This window comes from Neopelma chrysocephalum, unplaced genomic scaffold (assembly GCF_003984885.1).
Source record: "Neopelma chrysocephalum unplaced genomic scaffold, ASM398488v2 Primary Assembly neopelma1_96671, whole genome shotgun sequence".
In the NCBI taxonomy this organism is placed as follows: domain Eukaryota; kingdom Metazoa; phylum Chordata; class Aves; order Passeriformes; family Pipridae; genus Neopelma; species Neopelma chrysocephalum.
The window spans coordinates 546,555-570,204 of NW_020925316.1; the positions used below are offsets into that span (position 1 = coordinate 546,555).

The following is a 23,650-nucleotide window of genomic DNA, read 5'->3' on the forward strand; positions in this document are numbered from 1 at the left end:
TCAAAATAAGGCACTGATTATAAATCACGAAGGTTTCAAAGTCCTGTGGAAGGTAACATTTTTTCACTAGCTTTGAATACAGAGGCTCTGCAGCCACTTCCATAAATCTCGCCCTCCAAATGAGAGAAAAGGGCTTTTGTCAAGTAGCTTGAATGAAGTCCAAGTTCTTGGGAGAAAAAACAAACCAACCAACTTGAAATCCAAGTGGCATTCATTATCACTAGAATTGATTAACTTGTGCATACAGTGCTTTTCCTACCACATCTATCTATCTTCACTGCTATCATCAAAACTAGAAACCTTGTAAAGCTGCAAAGAAAAATGTTTGAAGACAGGAAACCATGTCATTAGCTGATATATAGTAATACAGACATTGTTCTGGACAACAAAAAAAGAAGTTATGGGTTAGGAAATTGCAACCAATTTAATTAATTATCATTTAGTTTGACTATGCAACTATTTTGTTACTAAAAAATGAAAAAAAACACTTAGAACTCACCTCAACTCTCCTCTACAATCTTTACTCATTTCTAATAAATTCTTAGATTTTGTGCCAAATTTGTGAATTCCTTCTACTAACAGTATACTCATAAGTGTCCTTAACTGTTGTTGTTAAATATCCAAATGTTATTTAATATTCCAATCAAATAGTGGTGAGTTTAAGGGGAGTATTTTAAATATAATGGTACTTCTTCTTAGTATGTTGAAATAACAGCAGTATTCATTAGGGTGCACATTTGTTAATGAATGGAGGAAACAATATCATGCTGACCATGGGATGGAAACACCAGTGATGGAAATACACTGGTGTACTATATGATCTTGCACAAGTGGTTTTCCTCAGTTTGCCTCCCCTTCCAACTGAAAAATGTCATGTTTCTACCTAGTTCTATATTCATTTTGAGATATATTCATTAAAAGCAATGCTTTAAGACTTGAATGATGATAAAATGGCAAATGCCACTCAAAAACATAAGGGGCTGGAAGGGAGGCAGCAAGTTTGTTGGGATTGTCACCTGGAGGACACATGGTGTCTTCAGAGCCAATTGCTGGCCTGAAAGATCTCCTCACTGTCTTGAGGACACTCAGGGCCCAGCTGACAGTGCTCACCAGGACCTTGCCACCTCCTTCTCCACAGCTGCATCTCCTCATCTCCCTCCTCAGGTGGACCCAGCTCAGCCACAAGTGAAGGCTGGGAAGTGAGAAGCAGCTGGCAGAGGGAGGCTCCAGCAGAGACGGGTCTGCCGCGGCAGCCAGGGAGGTTTTGCTGAAACACAACACAGCAGCAGTTGCCTGAGTTTGTGTAAGTGAAAAGGCTGATGGGCAAAATACCTGGCCCCACAGAGTTAAAGTAGCAGCTCTTGAAAAAAAAAGGCCTACCACGTTCTCCTGTGAGTAGCTTGGTGGTCAGGGGCCAGCTCTGCTCCAGGATGAATGCTGTACTGTCAGAGGGAAGGGCAGTTTGGGGAGTGGGGGGATCCTCCACTGCAGGGCTGTGTGTTTCTGCTTTGTAGAGATGCAGAGCACTGGACTGCAAGCACAGATGCAGGAGTGCACAGCCCATGGTAAACCTGTGCTCCCCTGCTGCCCACCACCTGCAGGGCTAACATGCAGGCACTGGAAAACTACTGAAAGCCAGTGCTCGAGCGTTCCACCTTCTATAGTGCCTTTTCAAATGTTCTCTGCTTCTCATGCTAAAAAACCTTCCGGGACATAAACTGACTCTCCTGGTACAGAAAAAAGCCCCATCGCTCCAGTTCCCCTATTATATACTGGAGAGAAAAAAAAAACACTTGAGGGGAAGAAGGTTGGACGTGATGCCAAGGAGCTTTTCCTGCAGGTACTTCTGTGCATGGCTGAAACCAGCAGCTCTCTACACACAGGCATGATGACTTGCTTCTGTGGAGCACACTGCAGGCATTTCAATCCTGGCATGCACCTGTGGCAGACAAGCCCTGCCCTGTGCATATGGGCTGAGTAGCTGCAGAGAGAAAGAAGGAGAAGCATGCCTGAAGAACATTTTAGCAAAGCTCTTTCAGTTCCATCTGTGTGGGATGCCAGCCTCGGGAAAGCAGGTGGCATGAGAGACATTCCAGCTGCAAAGTGTTCAGGCAGCCCTTGGCCCTGTCAGCCTACTCATGCATCGTTCCTGCAGGAGTCTGCAGCAGAAGTGAACCAACAGCCATAATTATGCCAACACACAAGAAGTAGCACATCTGCTTATGGCTGACTTTGATTTCTGTTTAAGTCAGTAAAACCATCCATCTCAATTCTTCCAGCAGGTTCAGATACATCAAGTGATTTCCCTTTCTGCCACCAGCTCCCAGTGAAACCCAAGTCACTCTCAGGATGCTGCACAAGATCTCTGCATGGAAGCTGAAAGGGGAAATACAAGCCAAAGGTAGAACCTAATAGAAGACTTGCCAACCGTAGCAACAGGTGGAGCACAGCAAGGTCAGGAGGAGGTCAGAGCCTTCGTTTGGCAACAGAAGCAGAAGGAGGAAGAGTTATATGTGTGTGTGTGTACGTGGTGGTGCAGGGCACAGAGGTGAGGGCCAACCTCACAATTATTAGGAAATCAGGGAGGGACTAGGGGAGGAGATGAAGGAGAGGGCCCGTGGCTGGATGAGCAATGACAGATAATCCTGCTGCAGGGGCTTTCTGATGAATAGGGAATCATAGAATCATTAGGGTTGGAAGGGACCTCTGATCTAGTCCAATCGCCATGCCAAGGCAGGGTCATCTAGAGCAGGTGACACAGGAATGGGTTTTGAATGTCTTCAGAGAAGGAGACTCCAGGACCCCCCCGGAGCAGCCTGTTTGCATACTCCTACTACACTCAAAATAAAGAAGTTCTTCCTCATGTTGAGGTGAAACTTCTGGTTTAGTTTATGGCCATTACTCCTCATCCTGTTGCTGGGCACCACTGGAAAGAGTCAGACACCATCCTCTTGGCACCCACCTTTGAGATATTTATATGCATTAATGAGATCCCCTCTCAGTCTTCTCCAGACTAAACAGACCCAGCTCCCGCAGCCTCTCCTCTTAAGAGAGATACTCCAGACCCCTCATCATCTTTTTTGCCCTCTGCTGGGCCCTCCTTCTTGTCCTGAGGAGCCAGAACTAGACACAACACTCCAGAAAGTGGGATGGAGGCAAAGCCTCCACTGATTTGAGTAGGACCCGCAAGAGAGTTCAGGCCAAAGCACACACACCCGGCAGAGAACGAAAGAATTCGGGAAACCTCCCGATTCAACCTTTCATCCCACATAGGCCCACTCCACACCCAGGTTGGCTCGCACCCCGCGACCACACCACCCCCGCTCAGTCTCGGGCGGCCGGTCCGGCGGCTCCTTTCTGGGGTCCGCGGCGCTGCCCCCGCCCCGCCGCTCCGCCCCGATCAGGCGCGGCGGCTGCGCGGCCCGCGGGATCGCCGCCGCCGCCATGCTGCCCAACACCGGGTAAGGTGCCCCGTCCGGCCCGGGCCCCGCGCCCCGCTCCGCAGGGCCGGGCCGGGGGTACGCCCCCGCACAGCCGCGGCTGCTCGGCCGCCGCAGGGCCCTCGGGGCGGGCTGGGCTGGGCTGGGCTGGGGCCGCCGCGGGGGCTCGCGGGACGCTCCCGTGCGCGGTGCTGCCTTCCCTCGGTGCGGGGCTGGCCGGGAGCGAGGGGTGGTAGCGCAGGACTCCGCGTCCCGGTGGCCGTGGGGAGCAGCCCGGGGGCTGTGCCGGCCGAGGGTCCCCGGGCAGCACCAGAGCCCCGGGGCGATCGCTTCGTGCCAGTGCCCTTGAGCGGCGCGTTTTGCGGTGGAAATAGTGACTGGAGGGTTTTAACGTAGATTCGGCAGTGTATCTGTAACTTTATACATATAAAACTATTCTTCCCTGTCTTGTGCCGAGCCAGTACCTGCTTATCTGGCAGTCAAATTTTTTTCTAATATAGGATCTTTTCTGCCTTTTAGCCTTTCAGAGGCCAACACTGCTAACAGCTAGGAAGATAAATTGTTGTTATTTGTTCCTGTATGTTATAAACAGGATTATTCATTAAATTCCTAGGGTCTATGTGAACTTTAAACAGTGTCCCTGATGTGACTTGCAGGTTTCTGCATTACCAGTTGTTCCTTGTGGGAAGGGAACCTATCTTATTGTTTTTCAAGATCCCCAAGACTGCAGGGCACAGAGATGAATTCGACATTTTCTGTCTTATATCCAGAATTCAGCTGTGATGGAAACAATACATATGCAACCTTCACAATACAGGTCGTAAACAACTTTGGATAGGCACACGCTTTATAAACTTGTAAACTATTGGGCTGCTAAGTGAACTAAGAAATAAACCCAAAGTCTTAGAAGTATGACTTAACAAACACCACCTCTGAGCCTGACCAACCAGGTAGTTTTTCACTAGTTTGTGCACCCAGGTCATATCATCATATCTTAAATATGAAGCAAAAATATTGTGACAGAGGGTGTTGAAAGCCTTGCATTCACCCATCCCATTGAGCAAAGGGCCTGCTTTTACTGCCAGTGTAGCAGGAGGAGTCCCTGTGTGTTTCACAAATCTCAGCTGCAGGTGAACTTTGGTTTTCCTGGCACCACCCCAATATGGCTGGTAATGTTTCTGTTTCCTTCTTTGTGACCTGTCCTTAATCCCACTCTCTGTATGGCACTTATGTTTATGGGAGCTGATTTACACGTTTCCTGCAAAACCGTGCTGGTCCTCTGGTACATCTGCTTGTCCTTCTGAATGGACCAGTCTTGCCCTTGGCGGGGCTTAAAGCCCCATCAGCTTTCCTCACCTTCTTTCTCCTCTAAAGTTGCCTCTTGCTGGACCCCATTTACCTCTTCCCCGACTATGGAGGATTCTGCCAACTTCACATTGGTTGGTTAAAGGCAGAAGCCAGACTCTGGCCTAACATGACTGAGTTTTACAGTTTGACTGTATTGCAAAATCAAACTTCACTCATTGTGCATGTGACTTGACTCTTGGCAGCAGTTTTTTGTGATTCACTGTGCTGTTTAGATATTTTTCTTCATGTGCCTTTCTAGAACTCAATTTTGCAGATGAAAGCTCTTTGAAATGGCATCTGCAGGACTTTGTTGACTTCCTGGGATGCAGTAGATGCCTTCCCCCTTGCAGGGGAAGATCACTTGCCCTTTCTGCCCCATTCCAGTTTTCTGCCTTCCGAAAGCAAACACTCTCCTAGAGAGCATTTAAGAAGTGGATGTTCTCAGATCTAGAGGGGGAAAAAACCCACATCTGAAAACAGATGTGGAGAAACAGTACCTAGTTTGGCGCAGTCTGAAAGGAAAACTAACACAGGCTTGGAGGCTGGTCTGTAACATTTGTGATGGAAGCAAAAAGTGAAGTCACCGTTACACAGTTTTTATGCATTCTCTAACTAAAGTTAAAAACTCTTGCTTTTGCTGCAGAGTTACAAAAAGCAACATGAGGTTTATGCAGAACACTGAAACACACATTCCTTCATATGGAATACCTGTGGTCTAAGAAACTTTATTGTTGAATATACTTTAAAATGGAGTTGATATTTCTCTTTTCAAAAATTCAGTGACATTGTGTCAGGCAGACATCTTTCTTGTATTCTAAAACATGTTTCTCCAGAGGTTTTGATTGAACCCGTTCTTTTGGAGGACCCACTGGGTTAAATGCAGTTACTGAAAAACTGTTGAGCATAGAAGATTTAAGAGAAATAATTGCAATTTCTGAAAATAAAGTTTTTGCGTATGGCATTGTGGTTCTGGCCTTGAAACTTTATACTACATTGAGACAGCAGTTCTTTGTATATAGAGAACTGTGACTAGTAAATTACAGAGATCTGTGTAGGTGTGTTGTCTCCTTAGAAACTGGCATTTCATTTTTACAAATTACTCCTTTTCCACTGTTGGAGAATGTAGCAGCTCTGTTGTAAACAGTGTGTGGGATCATTTTACAAAGAGGGAGAAATGTAACTGGGTGACCTGTGTAACCTTCTTGCTTTATAGTGTTTGCAAACTTGGAGAATAGTCTTACTTCAGTGGTACTTTGCTGTAGCTGTAGCCATCCCTTTTGTGCTTGAAGGCTGTTTTGTTAGTAAAATGATGAGGGCATTTGTCTGGTTGAGAGACTGCACTAATTACTTTTTCACTTAGAAAGTGATAAAAGTCAATGATTTATTTACACCTTTTTCTTTGTTCTCCTCTTTACCCTCCACTTACCCCTTCACCTTCAGGAAACTGGCAGGATGCACCCTCTTCATCACAGGCGCAAGTCGAGGCATTGGCAAAGCCATTGCTTTGAAAGCTGCTAAGGATGGTGCAAACATTGTGATAGCTGCCAAGACAGCTGAGCCCCATCCTACTCTTCCAGGGACTATCTACACTGCTGCAGAAGAAAGTGAGTTTTAACAAATGAAAGTCAGTTTCAGGTGCTAGGCTGGGTGTAAGCTTAATTGTCATATCTGAGTGGAAAAATGCATAGATGTTCCAGTTCACCTTTACTTAAATAAGCTTAGTGCTTCTCTGGCCTTTCAGGAATGCTGTAATGTTACTGTAATGAAGATGTATGTGTATATAAATGTAAAAATGCTATGTTACTTGAGATGTATGAAATACACATTCACAGTGTTAAGATTTGATTTTGGCTTCCCTGTTCTTTATACAACACATAAAGAGGTCACAGTTTGAGAGTATGATTTTCAGTGCCTTCTTGAAGTATGTCGTTGCATCAGAGATTCTCAGAAGGTTTGTATTATTTGAGCCATCTGAGAGCAAATTTTTAAATGTTTAATTTTTTAATTGTGCAGTTGAAGCAGCTGGAGGAAAGGCTTTGCCATGCGTTGTTAATGTGAGGGAAGAAGAGCAAATTATTAGTGCCGTGGAGAAAGCTGTGAAGACTTTTGGAGGTATGTTAATAGCAGGGAGAAAGCTGTGAAGACTTCTGGAGGTATGTTAATAGTGTGAGGGAGACATGAACAGGCAGATTGTTCAAACAAAAAGAGAAAAGAACAGCTGCCTTACTCAGGCTTTTTGTCTTTAAATGTTAATGTGAAACTACTTATTTTTAAACCAGGGATTGACATTTTGGTGAACAATGCAAGCGCCATCTCTTTGACTGGCACTTTGGAAACAGCAACGAAGAAGGTCAATCTTATGATGGATGTCAATGTACGAGGAACCTACCTCACGTAAGTGCTGAGTGAAGGAATCAAAGTAATTGTAACAGAATGTATGATGTTACCTCAGTTTTTCTGAGAAATTTTGTAGTTGTATTGCTGACCTAGAATTGGAGTGCAGTTATTCTACATGTGCTCACAGGGTTATTGGTCAACTGTTTGAAATTAATATTTGTAAGAATTAATTCCAAGCTGAAGTAAACAGGAACCTTATTACTGTAGTCATTAAGTGTTCACAAGCATCTCCATGCCTGTAGGAAGAAGAAACTAGTTTGTTTCAAATGGAGCTCCAGCTTGGCTTTGCAAAATGCTGATGCTCTTTCATTTCAAGCAAAATGACTAAATCTTTGCATATGTCAGGTGCAATGTCTTATTTGTCAGTTTTCTCCTCATAAGCTTTTAATCTTTAGAGACCTTATATAATATACCATAGCTAAAAGAGAAATGTTAAAGATATCTAACTTAATGATCTAAAGTGTTCTCCACCTACTTTTACCTTATCAGTTCTATCATTTATTTAAATTAACCAAGATTTGATTTCACTATTTCTCTGGTCCTTATTTTGCGCATTTTTGGGGGTGGATTCAGTGGGTTGGATCATCTTTTCATGTACAGGAAGTCATTTAGAGCTCTGTCTTAAAAAGAAGACCTTGATTTTGACAGAGTTTAAAAAAAAAGCCCTTAGGATGATGCAGATTCTCAAATTAAATTGTTGCCTAATGTGATCAGAAGGTTTCTTATCAAAGTATTATCACAGAATCATAGAATAGTTTGGGTTGCAAGGGACTTCTAAAGGTCATCTAGTCCAACCCTCCAGTCTAGAAAAGTGTCTGGTTTTGTGCAGATGAATCTGGTTATCAGATATTATGATTATATGCATTAATGTCGTTTTGCTAAGAGTAAGTGGACAAATTTGCTATTGAAATAGTGTAAAAACACATAAGTAGCAGCTTTCTGAATTAGAGAGACATGCTCAGCATGGAGAGAGAAAGAGGATGGAAGAAAGAAAGACTGCTTTCAGAATGGCATTTCTGTGCTTTCAGGTGACATATACTTTTGATAGGCTGTGTTTCTGTGCTCAAAAAGGAAAATTGAGTTTGGAGTTTGACATTCCATAAAATCTTTTATGTGTATCTTTGGATAAATCTCTGAATGGATTCCACTGTATTGATTGGCAAGTTCCATCTCTTCCTCTCTACCTACTAGCGACAATCACTGTCTTGGTGTTACACCTAGGTATTCCAAATTAATGGAGAATTCTTAAAGTCATCTTTGCTTTTGGTCCTATTCTGCCCTGAAAAGATCAAAAAGCAGGTTCTGTGTGCTGCAAATGGAAGACCATATGAACGATTAATGCCTCTCAAGGGAAATGGTCTTTTTCACTGCTTTTGTAACTGTCAATTAAGAAAACCTAGTCAAGCGTTTCTGCCTTTTCTTCCCCTTGCTTTGATTTTGATTCTATTTGTAATTTGTAGAGATCTGTTTTCAGTGTAATGTTCGGAAAATTACAATGGTTAAAAAAAAGAGGTGTGGATTTTTTTTCCCTGTGGAGGACGTAGGGAAGATGTTCCCATCTTACGGAGTGTACCTGTTAACACAGAATCATGGAATCATTGAATCATAGAATAGATTGAGTTGGAAGGGACCTTAAAGATCATGTAGTTCCAAGCCCCCACCACAGGCAGTGACATCTCCCACTAGACCAGGCTCAGAGCTCCATCCAGCCTGACCTTGAACACTTCAAGGGATGGGGAATCTACATCTTCTTAGGCAACCTGTTCCAGTGCCTCACCACCTTCACAGTAAAGTATTTCTGCCTAATATCTAATCTAAACCCATCCGCTTTGAATTTAAAGCCATTCCCCCTAGTTCTATCAGTCCATGCCCTTGTAGAAAGTCCAATTTCCAGCCTTCTTGTAGCCCCTTCATGTACTGGAAGTCTGCAGTAAGGTCAGCCCAGAGCCTTCTCCTCTCCAGGCTGAATAACCCAAACTCTCTCAGCCTGTCCTTGGTGTTCCTTCCCTCTGATCATCTTGGTGGCCCTCCTTTGGACTTGCCTCAACAGATCAATGTCCTTCTTGTGTTGGGGGCCCCAGAGCTGGATGCAGCATTCCAGGTGGGAACCCACCAGAGCAGAGCAGAGGGGCAGAATCCCCTCCCTCAGCCTGCTGGACACATACCTTTTATGAAGCCCAGAACATGATTGACTTTCAGGGGTGCAGGTGCACATTGCTGGGTCATGTCTAGCCTCTCATCCACCAGCACCCCCAAGTCCTTCTTGGCAGGGCTGCTCTCAATTTGTTCATCCCTCGGCCTTTGCTGATACCTAGGGTTGCTCTAGCCCTGCCGGAGTGCAGCTCCTTGCACTTGATCTTTTTCAAGTTCATGAGATTCCCATGGGCCCACTTCTAGAGCTTGACCAGGTCCCTCTGGATGGCATCCTGTCCTTCAGATGTGGCAACTGCACCACTGAGCTTGATGTCGTCAGCAAATTTGCTGAGGGTGCGCTTGATCCCTTTGTCTGTGTCATTAATGAAGCCATGGAATAGCACTGGTCTCAATACCAACCCAAGGGACACCCCTCCTCACTAATGTCCATCATGACTCGGAGTCATTGACCGCCACCCCCTGGACGCGACCACCCAACCAATTCCTTATCCACTGAACAGTCCACCCGTCAAATCCTTTTCTCTCCAATTTAGAGAGAAGACTGTTAAGAGGAACCATGTGTAAAGCTTTAGAGAAGTCCAGATAAATGACATCTCTAGCCCTTCCCTTGTCCACTGATGTAGTCACTCCACCATAGAAAGCCACTAGGTTGGTCAGGCAGGACTTGTCCTTGGTGAAGCCACGTTGGCTGTCCCAAATCACCTCCCTGTCCTCCATGTGCCTTAGCACAGCTTTTAGGAGGCTCTGTTTCCCAGGCGCAGAGGTGAGACTGACACGTCAGTAGTTCCCAGTCCTCCTTTCTACCCTTTTTTAAGATAGGTGCAATGTTTCCCTTTTTCCAGTCATGTGGGATTTCACCTGGCTACCTGCCATGATTTTTCAAATATGGAGAGTGCTTGGCAACTACATCAGCCAATTCCCTCAGAATCGTGAGATGCCTCTTATCAGGTTCCACAGACTTATGTATGTTCAGGTTCCTCAGGTCGTCATGAACCTGATCTTCACTTACAGTGGGAAGCACTTTGCTTCCCCAGTCCCCATCCTGCTGTCCATCCACTCAAGAGGAGCGGGAGGAGAGGTTGCCATTGAAGGCTGAGGCAAAAAGCTGGTTTTGTACCTCAGCCTTCCCCTCATTAGTTGTTAACAGTTTTCCAGACTTGCTTATCCCAGAGTGGGGCATGGTGTGTGTGTGTACATGCATTTTTTGCCTGCCTTTTCTGACTGACATATCTGTAGAACCCCTTCTTACTGTTCTTTGCATCTCTTGCAAAGTTCAACTCCGGCTTCATTTTGGGCTTTCTCACCCCATCCCTACACAACTGGCCTGCGCCCCCGTACTCTTTCTAGGATACTTGCCCTGCTTCCATTGCCTGTGCATTTGCTTCTTGACCCTGAGTTTGACCAGCAATTCCATACTCAACCATGCTGGTCTCTTGCCTTCCTTGCCTGATTCCTTTCACCTGGGGATCCCTAGCTCTTGCCTCTATGCAAGGCATTCCTAAAGATCGGTCAGCTCCGTTCTGCTCTCTTGTCCCTGGGCCAGCTTTGCAGGGGGTCCTATTGTCTAACTCCTTGAAGAACTGGAATTCTGCTCTTCTGGAATTCAGGGCCTGACTTTACTCTGCCTGACTCATATCCCTCTGGACTGTGAACTCCACCAGTGCGTGATCACTGCAGCCCAGGCTGCCTCCAGTCTAGACATCTCCAGTTAGCTCTCTTATCTTCATGGCCATCAGATCCAGCATGGCATTCCTCTGGTAGGGCTATAACCTGGGTCAGGAAATTATGCTCCATGCATTCCATGGATGCATTCCTGGATTGCTTACAGCTCACTGTACTACTTTCCCAGCAGATGTCAGGGTGGTTGAAGTCCCCCAGCAGGACAAGAGCCTGCGAGCGCGATGTCTCCTGTAGCTGGAGGAATAAGGCCTCTTCAATAGGCTCCCCTTGGTCAGTGGCCTGTAGCGACTCCAGTCACAAGGTTCCCTTTGTTGCCTCAGTCTCTAATTTTTGCCCACAGGCTTTCAACCTGTTCACAGCTGTTCTTCAGACAGAGCTTTTCACACTCAATCCATCTGTTGGTGTAAACAGCAACCCCTATATTTCTCCTTCCCTTCCTGACCCCTCTGAACAGCCTGTAGCCATTGATAGCTGCACTTCAGTCATGGGGTTCATCCCACCAAGCTTCAATAATGGCAACCTGGTCATATGCTTGGTTCCTATGCATCAAGACTTCAGTTAGTGAACTTCACATGCTGCCACTGAAAAGAGTGGAGACCTCAGGACACTTAAGCAGGTGTTCAATTAATTATTACTGTAATGATTTTGCTGTTGAAGGAGTTCCCTGTGGCTGACACTATGCATGGGTCCTCTTGAAATAAGTGAATAGCAGGTCACTACTGTGGCGATGCTTTTGCCTTATGAAGCTTGATTAAAAATTCTCAAGCAGAGATCAAATGCAATCAAATGCTAGAAATGAGGTCAAATGACAGTTTCTATAAAGTAAAAGTTATGATTTACAGATGTGTAAATTCAAAGGAGAATTCTCTAAGCAGAGAACGGATTTTCAGTTTTGCCTGGAATATTTGTAATGGCATTCCACTCTGCAATAGTATGTCTTCAACCTGGTTTTAAAGAACAAATAGGTATGGGTTCAAAAGACAATGTATTTGTTACTAAATTATGCTCTGCACAGTTAGTTTTGCTTATTGCCTTATTGTGTTTTGTTGCTCCTACCAGAACTATTACAAGGAGATTTATGGCGTCTGACCATCTGGAAAATCAGCATCAGTTGATGCCGATGCACTGTTTGGAGTATGTGGTCAGTTTGCATGAATGAATGCTAGGCCTGAGATAAGTGATCTGGAACAGATTTTTTTTGTTGTTCTTTATATCAGTTAAGTACTTGATACAAGAAGAGGGTGTCAGCTAAGTCTTTTACTTTCATGAAAGTACTGGTCTGCTAGCATGGTTTTTACTGTAATTATAGGTGGTCCATAAAATAAGAGAAGACTGATATATCTGAATCAATCTTTCAGATCTAAAGCATGCCTTCCCCACTTAAGGAAGAGTAAGAACCCCCATATCCTGAACCTTAGCCCACCTATGAATCTGAATCCCATATGGTTCAAAAATCATTGTGGTGAGTAGCATTCAGAGCCTTTGTTGCTATTTTTTGAGAACCATGTAAATAGCTGGTGAAATGTGCAGGAGTGCCAGATCTTGTATCTTTAACACTATATACAGACTGGCACTGAAAGAAATTGTTTTGTGGGAAAATGTAGCGCAGGTTTCATGGCCTCATATATTCTTTGTGTTTTCAAGGTAAGAGTCTGTGCTTTTTCATGGGAATTGTTAAGACTACAGAAAATTTTCTGCTCCAAATAGAGACTGAAACCCAAAATCTGTTTTCTTACTGATTCAGCCTCACGTTTGTTTTACTATGTATAAAGCTCCATGTTGTCTTTTAATATGGGAATTAGTTTTGAGGTGGGAAAGGAACTCCATGTTATTTTGCTCATTTTAAAACTGTGGAAAAACTTTCCGTTTTGGACACTTGTCATATTAAACTCCAGGAAGTTCCAGTTCTTTCCCAGAAAAAGTTTCACTTCTCCAAGTAGATAGATGACAATGATTTAGAATTCCTACTCTCTGCCTTTTTTGTTTTCTATAGGATATAGTTTGGTCATTACCAGCTTGTATGCCTTAGGCCTCGTGAAAAAATTGAGCACTCTTGTCAGTGTTCTGTGTATGAAAAGCATGACAAAACCACCATACTGCCAGGCTTCAGTCATTATTTTTGGCAAAATGTGTGTAGCTCTCATTTTATTGTAGTGAAAAGATGACAGTCTACAGTTTGTATCTGACAGGGGTGGCAGAGAGAAGGGAGAGATTCTGACTATAGGAAGGTACTGTTTTGTCTCAAAAACCTTCTTTTTCCTTAAGAACCTATTACCTTTTTTACCTTTCCTTGATAGTTAAAATTACATTGATAGAGTGTAAACTTTTATCTTTTTTACACTTCTTGTCTTAGCTTATACCATTTCTAAATATGGGATGTCCATGTGTGTCTTGGGAATGGCAGAAGAATTTAGAGGAGAAGTTGCTGTCAATGCTTTATGGCCTAAAACAGGTGAATTTTTTTCTTTATGGTACTAAAATATTGACTTTCTGTGTTTTGACTGTTGGAACTTGTTTTATTTGACCTTTAATATACTTCAGACTTCTTCTGGAATTGATTCAGGAGAATGAGCAGTTCTTTTATATAATTTTGGTTCATCCTGCATGGGTGCTGGTCTTTATTCCTAGTTCTCACTAGACCATTGCCACTTTGATCTAAACTCATCTTCAGCTAGTTTGTAACCCATTCAACTCCTTCAGCTGGTTAAAGCATGCGTGTAGATTTGGCTTGTCTGTACTTTTTCTCATGCACCCAGAGTTTTGGTTTGGACAGAATCACAAAAGTATTAATGTACTTTCATTAGCAGGTATTGAACATCTGTATATGTAGTATTCTTTAGAATTCCTGCTAGTTAAATTACCAGAATTCACATGGAACTGACAAGATAGATACCTCTGTGAATGCAGAAATAGTTTAAAAAACCCTGTTCCTAGAAATTTTGGCACAGTGAAGTTCTGTGAAAAATTATTCACAGAACTATGTGATTGCAAGTTACAGGAAATTAAAGAGCTCTGTGGAAGAAAAGCAACTCAATGCTCCCACATTATGTTAACATCAGTTTATTTTCTATGGGTCTGTGGGGGTCAGGGCTGCTGTTCAAGATTTGGCCAGCTGTTTGCCAAGGAGGTTAGTCTCTTCACCCCAAATACATCTGTGGGCAGAAACCCCAAATACATCTGTGGGCAAAAATTATACTGATGTTAAAATCAATACCAGACAGAGGGTAATCCTGCCCTTTAGTGGTGTAAGCCCCATCATTGTGTTAGGAAACATTACAACAGCAGTGTCTATTTCCTTAACCTAGTGCAGGGAGGGAAGAAGCAAGAAGAGTAAAAAATATGAACCAAGATCCTCTTTTGAGGATGGTGCTCCAGTGTAAGAAGTATTTGTACACAGGCACTTTTCAATGTTTTCCTGTTAGGAGTTGCAGGCCCCTTTTTACTTGTAGTGCGAACTGGAACTCTCTGATCTGCTTTCTCTAAAGTGAGAAATATGAGCAAAACTTAAATATTTCAGACAAAATCAGCTGAGTTTCTTAGCTAAAATAGGTGATAATCAATTGGACACTTGGGTTAGTGTGTCTGACAGACTTGGTTGTTTTTCATTGGTCTAGATGCTTGCATCTTAAATTCTCCCAGTAAATGGATGCCTCATAGTTCTTCTCAGTCTATGAGTTTTACCTATAGAAATATTTTGGTAAGGGATTGACCTTTTTTGAATTACAATTATATTGTTCATGATAATTATATCATCACAAAACCTGTACTGTTTCGAAGAGGATAAGTACTGATATGTAGGATATGTACTGAAGGCAGCTACCTGCGTAACTTTGGGGTCTGGATTGCCTTCCAGTGGAGTCAAAGCTCACCTTTCAGGTTTCAGGTTTGTGTTGTATTTTTTTATTTCTGAGGCAGTTAGAAGAAATATGAACTTGTTTCCGCATACTTGCTTCTTGAGTGCTCCAGGAAAACCTCAGAAGAGTTTCAGTGAAGATTTCTGAGGATCTGTGTGATCTGGAACAGAGCATGAAACTTGATTCTTGAAGTCTTTAGCTTCCTAGAACTCACGCTCATACCCCTGTCTTGTCTCTAAAATGCCACTGCTAAATGGGTTTTATATCTCCTCAGAATCCTGTGGGGGGGCGAGTAATTTGGTTTTTCATTAACAGAGGTGACCTTTTACCTACCATTGTGTGGGGTTTTTACGGTCACTGACTGATCAAAAATGTATGTTGTCTGTGAGAGCTAGGGACAGTAAAGGAATTAATCCATGATGTGTCATTCAGACAGAGACATGGTATGAAGCTGCAGACAACACTACCAATTTCACTTATTTTTTCATGCAAAAGGTGTTACAAGGTTACGGGTGTCTTGTAAGTGCACATATTTACATTGTGCATAGGCACATTATGTGCCCCCTCCACAGCTTTCTGATTTTCCAACACCTTCTTTCTGATTCTGGATATGCTGAAATAAACATCTCCTACTAATATGGTGGAAATGAGTTGGTGCCTTTATGGGTCCCAACATACCATTGAAAGCTAAAGAATTTTTTTCTGCAGAGACTAGCTGCTTATACTAAGTCTGTTTTGCAATGTAGCTGTTTTCCCCCACCCATCTGAATAATTTGGCCTCCTGTTTTTCACGGCAAGGGAAAAAAGGACCTGTCAGAATTTCACCACCTGCTCACAATGGAAATTTTTTCAGAGGGATGGCTAACTTTATAAGCAGGTGTTACATTAAGTCTTATGTTGCATATTTGAATACATTATTTCTTTCTCATGTTTGCATATACTGCAGCACTCCAAATCGTACCAATGTCTCAGATGTGGTCTGTTATTAAAGAATGTCTAGTGGTATTAATTAAACTTCTGCAAAATCTGACATTCTTATGGGGGGAAAGTAGGAAACCCAAACCAAAGAAAGCCATATCTGTCTTTCTCTTGTGCGTTGCAGTGCCATTGGTAACACATCTGTACCTGCTAAAATAAGTTAAAGGAGAACACTGCAGGAACTGCCACTTGTTAAGGAGTGCAGCTAATACCTGTTCCCCACAGCATCCTGCAGCACGTGAGGCTTGGAAGTGCAGGAAGATTCAATTTACAAATGAAAATGTTATCTATTCTAATAAATGCTTTTCTAAATGAAGATTTCTCTCTGGGAAATGCTGCAAAGTATTTAAAAAGGTAATTAGGCTTTCTGTAGAATTCAAGGTATGCAAAAGAGCTTTTTATTTGATGAATCCATTCTTGCTCATTCATCTTAAGACTGTTAGAAACATTGGATGAGCTCTCAGAATTTGTATAAATCAGTGATGCCTCCAGGAAAACCAGTGTGTCCTCAAGTATAAAGGAGGATAATGTGTGAATTCTCTAGTACTAAAAATGCTCTTCCGAGAGGTTTCTCTTCCAAAAGTGAGAAAGTTAACTACTTTCTTGTGGTCATCCAGAGAGATAGTGTTACAGACTTCCACCATATCTAAAATAAGCTGCAAAGCACTTAGTTTAAAAGTCCACTATAATTTCATACAAATGTGTTTAACCTCAGTGTTAGTATGGATGCCTGGATCTGTTCATTTACATGTGACAGTATGCTGGTAATAAGATGCCAGGAGCTCTCCATTTATCTAAAAGTGAAAGAGAATGCCTTTCAGAGGGGCAATCCCATCACAAAGAGCGCAGAGGAATAATTGAGGTGTCCTGTGGCAAAACTGGAAGTCTCTTCATGTGCATTAGAGGAAAACCAGCATCACTTTATGTGAAATGAATATAACAATGTGCAGTCAGACTACTGTTTGAGACCTTTTTGCTTTAGTCTATGCAAATAGGCTGACTGTGCTCAGAAGAATAATAGTTGACACTAAAAGAGAAGTGGTAGAAATGTGGGCCAGGAAAAGTGAGTGGCTTAATGAATCGTCAGAATAATGGAATATATTTGGGTCAACAGAAGCCAGTAAATTTCATCAGAGTATTTGACAGAAATATCCTCTGAACTGCTGGTAGTTATTAAAAAAAAAAAAAAGTTGTGCAGGGCAGATAGCATTTCAGAAGACTAAAGAAAGGCAAATTTATTTTCTATCCTTAAAGATGAGAAAAAGACTTAGGGATACCTACATGTATGTATGTACAGAATATCTGTTTGTCACTTTTTATTTAAATGTGTTTTTATAGCAGTTCACTTGATTTGAAAAAAAGAGAGGCTGAGGTTGGTTAAAGGTAAATGAAACCTAGGGACTAGTCCTGACCACAGAAGAGTAAAATAAGGGGGTCAACAAGAACATCTACGTACCTTTGCACTTTCCTAGAAAACACTTGGACAGGAGTTCTCTGGCCAGCACTGAAGACTTTTTCTGTTTTCCCAGTTCCTACTTTGGAAGGTGAATGATCCAGCTCAGATAGATATGTCCTGCACAGTGCCTATTTTTTGCTCATTAAGAAAGGTTGGGATCATTTCTGCATCAAATTGCTCTTACTTTGTGTGGAATGGAAGCACCGAAAGGAGGAAAAAAGTGGTGTAAAATCAAGTTTATTGTTCTGCTTCCCATGCTCTTCTGTCCCAGATGTAGGAAAGGATTTGTAAGTCTGTCCCAAAACTTGCTTAAAAAGCAGATGGAAAAAAGCAGAACTGTATGAGGGAAAAAAGTAACATGGCAAATGTAAAACGCTACAACTGGACAGCCTTTCTGTGGAATAGGATGAAAGAAAAATGGAATGGATACCTCAGCCTGGAAGAGCAAATCACAGACTTGGACTGCAACATGCCACAATGTTAATAGCTCCCATGGGGGAGGCATAAACAAAACTAATGGAATGGCGCAGAAGTAGCAGAATTGGTTAATATAAGAACCAGAGGCTTAGGAGATGTGAATTTTATTCTTAGGTCTAACACAGCCTTTCTGTGAAATCTTGAACAAGTTGTTTGAGGTTTTCCTATTTGGTTTCTCAATAACTTATGAGAAACCCTTTAGTATCACAGAATCACAGAATATACTGAGTTGGAAGGGACTCACAAGGATCATCAAGTCCAACTCTTAACTGTGCACAGGACCATCCCCAAGAATCACACCATGTGCCTGAGAGTGTCTTGAACTCTGTCAGGCTTGGTGCTGTGGTGCTTGCCTCTGGGGAGCCTGTTCCAGTGTTCAACCACCCTCTGGGTGAAGAAGCCTTTTCTAATATCCAACCTAAACCTGCCCTGACATTCCCTCGGGTCCTGTCACTGGTCACCACACAGAAGAGATCAGTGCCTGCCCCTCCTCTTCCCCTCACAAGGAAGTTGTAACTGCAATGAGGTCTCCCCTCAGTCTCCTCTTCTCCAGGCTGAACAGACCAAGTGACCTCAGCTGCTTCTCATACGGCTTCCCCTCAAGGCCCTTCACCATCCTTGTTGCCCTGCTTTGGACGCTCTCTAAGAGCTTAATGACTTTCTCATGGGAGTTATCAAAAGGCTAAAATTAATCATTGAGATTTTCAGTGTAATAATCATCGTAGGGAATACCTCTTAATGACTCAGGTATGATACATTCACTTTGAGTAAAATAGTCATCCTGTTAGTTTTTCATGACCTGAATAACCCTCGAAATCCAGAGGGGGCGGGGTGGGGTGACCACTGATAAACAGATAGGAGGATGTGAATGTCATAAAACATTCTGCCCTTTTTGATTCCTTTAGTAGTTTCCTAGTTTTCACTGTTGCTTGTAAAGAATTATTTGTTGGTTGAGAGTATTTCACAGCTTTTGTCTTCCAACAGTTTCCTTTTGCATGAAAAGAAAATTAAGTTTGTATACTTGCGAGAGAAATGGGAATTCCACGTCATCAATGTTTAAGCTTTGTTTCCTTACTGTTCAAACTTTCTAGCCATACATACAGCTGCTATGGATATGCTGGGAGGAGCTGGAATAGAAAAACAATGCAGGAAAACAGATATCCTGGCAGATGCTGCATACTGCATTTTAACAAAACCAAAAAGTTTCACTGGAAATTTCATTATTGATGAAGTTCTGCTGCGAGAAGAAGGAGTTACGGATTTTGATGTCTATGCAATTGCACCAGGTAAAAGAGACCTTTAAGATGAGAAGTAAGTTCAAGAAGGAGGGAAGGACATATGGAGAATATTAATATAGTTTTCTTTCCAGGGGCTCTTACATTAGTCTGTAAAAAAGTTGCTTTGCCTCAGCTTTGAGGACGTGCCTTCCCGGAAAGCACATATGCGTCCACTGGGAGTCTAATAATCAAAAGCCTGTTAAATTATATTAAGAAATTCTTTAATGAAAAGAAAATCTACCTTCATTGTAGATGTATGTATTAGTATTTAACAGCTAGTGAGATAGATTTTTATTTTTTTCCTTCTTCAAATGTTCTTGATTGCAACTTTAAAAGCCCTCTAGGTCAGATTTTAAAGGAACAAAACTCTAAACATATTATTTCATGCTATGTTTTTTCCTTCAAGTTGTAGTTTATTTACTTATAGACTTGGCTGTAATTTCATATGAAATTGATTCCTTCTGTCCAACTTTACTTGGATTTATTATTACGTTTTTCCTTCCTCTTAGGTCACCCTCTGATACCTGACTTCTTTTTGGATGTTGAAATTGACACTACAGCTGTGAAACAAAAAGGATATGGTAGGGAAAGCACTGTGTGTACAAGTCCATAATTTCGAACAATAATGAGTGCCCTCTCTATTTCAAGTTGTTTTTCTTTGTTCTCCTAAGAGTTTGGACTCCACTCAAGGTATTTAGCAGAAACCCTTTTCTCATTGGGAGGGTAATATTTATGGAAGTAACTGTACTAAAAACTAGAGAAAAAAATCTTACCTCCTGCAGGACTTTTGTGGTATAAAGTCAATGCATTATTTTGAAAAATCCTTTTATAAACATCTGAATGTGGTAGTAAGAAGGTCACAGGTAAATATCACTGGAAATTAAATAGCAAATGGCACATTTTGCAGGAATATCTCCTTTGCCTTGTTAAATTTATACAAAAGAACATTACCTAAATCCTCCATGGCTTCTTAGATGAAACATGCACAATTTACACAATTAAAATAACTCTTAGATGAAATGCAGAAGTCTTTTTTAGAAAAGGTTTTGCTTTTTCAGAACTGTAGTGTGTCAAGTTAGAGGGCAACTAAGAATGCTGAACAGGTTTCATAGGAGTGTTGAAATAGGGATAAGAGAAGGGCAGAGAAGGCAAAGTTTGAACAATTCCTTTCTGTTGGAAATACTCTTTGAGCTGTTGAACTAGGAGGACTGTTCTGCCAGAGATGGATGGTGTTAGTTCCCTGGGCCTCATGATACCGGGACTCACAGAACAAACATAACTGTTTTTCGGTATTGAAGACTCCTAGGAGACTTTCAACAACATTTTTAGAGGCTGTTCAGCTTGACTGACTTTGTAAATTGCAAATGCTGTCCTTTACTGTTAAATGTACATGTTCACTGTCATACAATAGAATGCTGATCAAAGCAGCAGATTGAGGCTTAGAAGCCTTTGCAGAAGAATTCATAAAAATATACATGTTCTTTACAAGATAGACAAGACAGAAGTATTTTGAGATGAAAGTGGTGGCTATTAAAGACACTGATATTTTTTTTTTTAGCGTTGTCAAGAGTACATGGATTACATTAAAAACTGCTGTGTAAGCATTTGTAATGAACTGAGAACAGTAAGAATTTTGCTGTCGTATTATTTCCACTTTTCTTTTGACATATTAGGAAGTGAAATATACTGCAGAATTACCTGTAATGCTCTACACCAACACCTGCTCAGATCCTAGGGGCAGAAAGTGTCCTTTATGGATGTAAATACTAAAATGGGAACATAATAATTTACTCTACTTTGAAGCTTAAGTCTTTTCAAATGGAGCTCTTGGTGCATGTTTCTCCATTCATTTTTAAAGTGGTTTTCGTTTGAAAGAGAAAAATAATCTTTCTTGTAGGTGCTGCCCAAGCATTGAAAGAGGAGAAGACAGAATCTGCTTCAGCCAAGCCATCCGGGCCTGTTGCAGAAACATTCAGAGTTATTCAGGGGGCCATGACGGAAGAGAATGTGAGAAGTACTCAGGGTGTCTTTCAGTTTGAATTATCTGGTAAGAGCATCAAATGTGAAACCTTCCCTAGCAAAAGGCACTCAGTGATTTCAAACAGAAGCACTCACCTTTTCAAGCTGATCCCGAAACAGAACAGCTCCTCTCCTGTTCTGCTGTGATGCTCCTTCTCAGGACCTCCAGCAGGCACAGGGAGCTGCCGCCGTACTGCACAGCTGCCATTCCCGCCGTACGCGTCTGTGAGCGAAGAGCAGCCTTTGGGCTCTCCTGCCCCTGTCCCCACATGGGCACGTGGGGCTGGGGTCACCTGCCAGGGGTTGGCTTTGCCTGCCCCCAAATGGGAGGGAGGGCAGAGCGCCTTTGCTGCCTCGTCACCTCTCTTCATTCTCTGTGCAGGTGACGGTGGAGGCACGTGGTATATTGACCTGAAGAACAAGGGTGGGAGCACTGGCTTCGGAAAGCCTCCTGGGAAAGCTGATGTGGTTATGAGCATGTCGAGTGCTGACTTTGTGAAAATGTTCACAGGTGAGGGGCAAAGGCCTTTGTCAGACTGGTGCCCAGAAAACCTTCTGCTGATGGGGGAGGAGACTGGCATCTGGCTTTCTGCTCTGGGATGGAGGAGCTTTCAGCTTTTTGTGGCTCAGGAGAAAGTACAGGCCAGAAGTGCTTGCATTTTTCTGGACTCCTGTGTTTTGTGAACAGGAAGAGAACAAAAGCTTATTCTGCTTTTATTAAAAGGTATTGACATTTTAGCAGCCAGCGTAGCTTCAGAAAGAATCCAGTCAATGTGTTGTACTTCTGTTCTGCAGATCTCTAAGCAGTGTTTCCTAAATGTGCACTGCTTTTACAGAAGGACTTGGTAGCAATATAATTGCTGGGTCTCACTGTTGTGGCATTATATTTTCCTGTGCACAGGCTGTCTCCCATTCCTTTAATTTTCTGATGGTTCTGTTTCTTCTTTTTAGGTAAACTAAAGCCAACTATGGCCTTCATGTCAGGAAAATTAAGGATTAAAGGAAATATGGCACTAGCAATGAAGCTCGAGAAGTTGCTTACACAGCTTAACTCTAAACTGTAAGGGGAACTGTAAGTTCTTCTTGCTAGAAGAACAGTGGCCTTTCATATATAACTGCAACACTGTTTTAAATTTGTAGTCCTCATTTTTCTCTGATGCAATATAAGAAATACGGATAAAATGTGAGGTTTTTGTAGGAGAGGTAACTCCATCTGATTAAGGGAAGAAAGTGTTTGTGATTAAACTAATTGCTTCTCAAGAATACACTTATTAGGTTGCAGATGTTGTCTTTACTTCTGCTCCTCTGGATCAATGTAAGTGATATGAAGTGAGTTTTTTCCTGATTAGTTGCTTGTACGCATTTCCCATGAAAAAGGTGGAGAGAGCAAATGTCACCCTGCAGATCTCTGCTAGAAGTGCTTAGTGGAAGCAATATGGTCAGTTTTGCAGTGCCTTAATTATACCTGGTAAATTAGCATCTCAAATTTTTTTCTTTCCCGAGTTTATTATCCACATGAGTTCTCATACCTCTGTATTGCACTCAGGCTGGACAGACATACTGAATGATAAGCAAGTTTTCTTTTTGTGCAGAGGTGCACTTGCACACACTCACACTCGTGTGCTTTCTCTCTTCCCCTATGCCCACTACATCACTGGAGGCAGCCACTTCCCCTTCCTTCATTTGGCTGGTAAAGATTGAAGCTCAGTAGGAAAAGCATGAGTGTTGCCACTCTGTAAGTTCACAAGTGCACACATGGACTGCAACTTCATGTGACAGCACCTGCAAAGCCAGATGGACCAACCTCTTAAGCTGTTTATTCATTGTTGCCTGAAGAACTGCCCAGAATTTGGAACGTTTTCTCTTCTAAGCAAGCTGAGAAGCTTGCAAGACTCAGGATTTATTTTTTAATCCACTTGGCAGCACAATAGTTTACAAGTTTTTAAAGCATGTGCCTCTCTAAAATTGCTTATGACCTGTATTGTGAAGGTCACCATCTGTATTGCTTTCATCACAGTTCAAAGAGTCACAGAATGGGTCAGGTTGGAAGGGACCACCGGTGGAGTCATCTGGTCCAACCTCCCTATTCAAGTAGGGTCATCCCAGAGCACATGGCACAGGATTGTGTCCAGATGGTTCTTGGGTATCTCCAGTGAGGGAAAGTCCACAACCTCTCTGGGCAATCTCTTCCAGTGCACGGTCACCTGCAAAGTAAGGAAGTTCTTCCTCATATTCAGGTGGAACTTCCTGTGTATCAGTTTCTGCCCGTTGCCTCTTGTATTGCTTGGCACCACCAAGCAGAGCCTGGCTCCATGCTTTTGGTACCCTCCCTTCAGATACTTAGTAAGACAGTTGAATTCTGGTAATAAAGACAAAACCTGTCAAATTCACCTCTGCCTTGCAGTCTCGGGGATCTTGAAAAATAATAAGATAGGTTCCTTTCTCACCAGGCACAATGGGCTGGGGCTGCTGAGGGAGGGAGGGAGGGATGGAGGGTGTGGCTTACAGCGCACTGGCAACATGGTAGCATGGGAGCCAAGGGCTACCCCAGTCAGAGGGGGCAGCAGTGCC

General features: G+C 42.5%; 1 protein-coding gene across 2 annotated transcripts; it reads left to right on the forward strand.

The window, feature by feature from the left end:
- Positions 1 to 3,366: 3,366 nt before the first annotated feature.
- On the forward strand, positions 3,367 to 22,350 carry HSDL2 (hydroxysteroid dehydrogenase like 2). 2 transcript variants are annotated; one of them, XM_027709006.1, is made up of 11 exons: positions 3,367 to 3,461; positions 6,228 to 6,391; positions 6,801 to 6,899; positions 7,067 to 7,181; positions 12,377 to 12,480; positions 13,372 to 13,470; positions 18,875 to 19,069; positions 19,570 to 19,641; positions 20,958 to 21,107; positions 21,462 to 21,590; positions 22,031 to 22,350. In XM_027709006.1, exons 1-11 carry the CDS (start codon positions 3,445 to 3,447, stop codon positions 22,141 to 22,143), a joined length of 1,257 nt encoding a protein of 418 aa, XP_027564807.1. In that variant the 5' UTR covers positions 3,367 to 3,444; the 3' UTR covers positions 22,144 to 22,350. The 2 variants fall into 2 exon arrangements, with proteins under 2 accessions (XP_027564807.1, XP_027564806.1); XM_027709005.1 differs by lacking the exon at positions 3,367 to 3,461 and adding an exon at positions 4,110 to 4,257.
- Positions 22,351 to 23,650: the final 1,300 nt, after the last annotated feature.

Excerpts from the sequence above, each read along its gene's own strand:
- HSDL2 (XM_027709005.1), top strand. The coding sequence starts at position 4,223 with ATGGAAACAATACATATGCAACCTTCACAATACAG. Across the intron at positions 21,108-21,461 it reads CTTTCAGTTTGAATTATCTG|GTGACGGTGGAGGCACGTGG; the intron begins GTAAGAGCATCA and ends TTCTCTGTGCAG. Across the intron at positions 21,591-22,030 it reads CTTTGTGAAAATGTTCACAG|GTAAACTAAAGCCAACTATG; the intron begins GTGAGGGGCAAA and ends TCTTCTTTTTAG.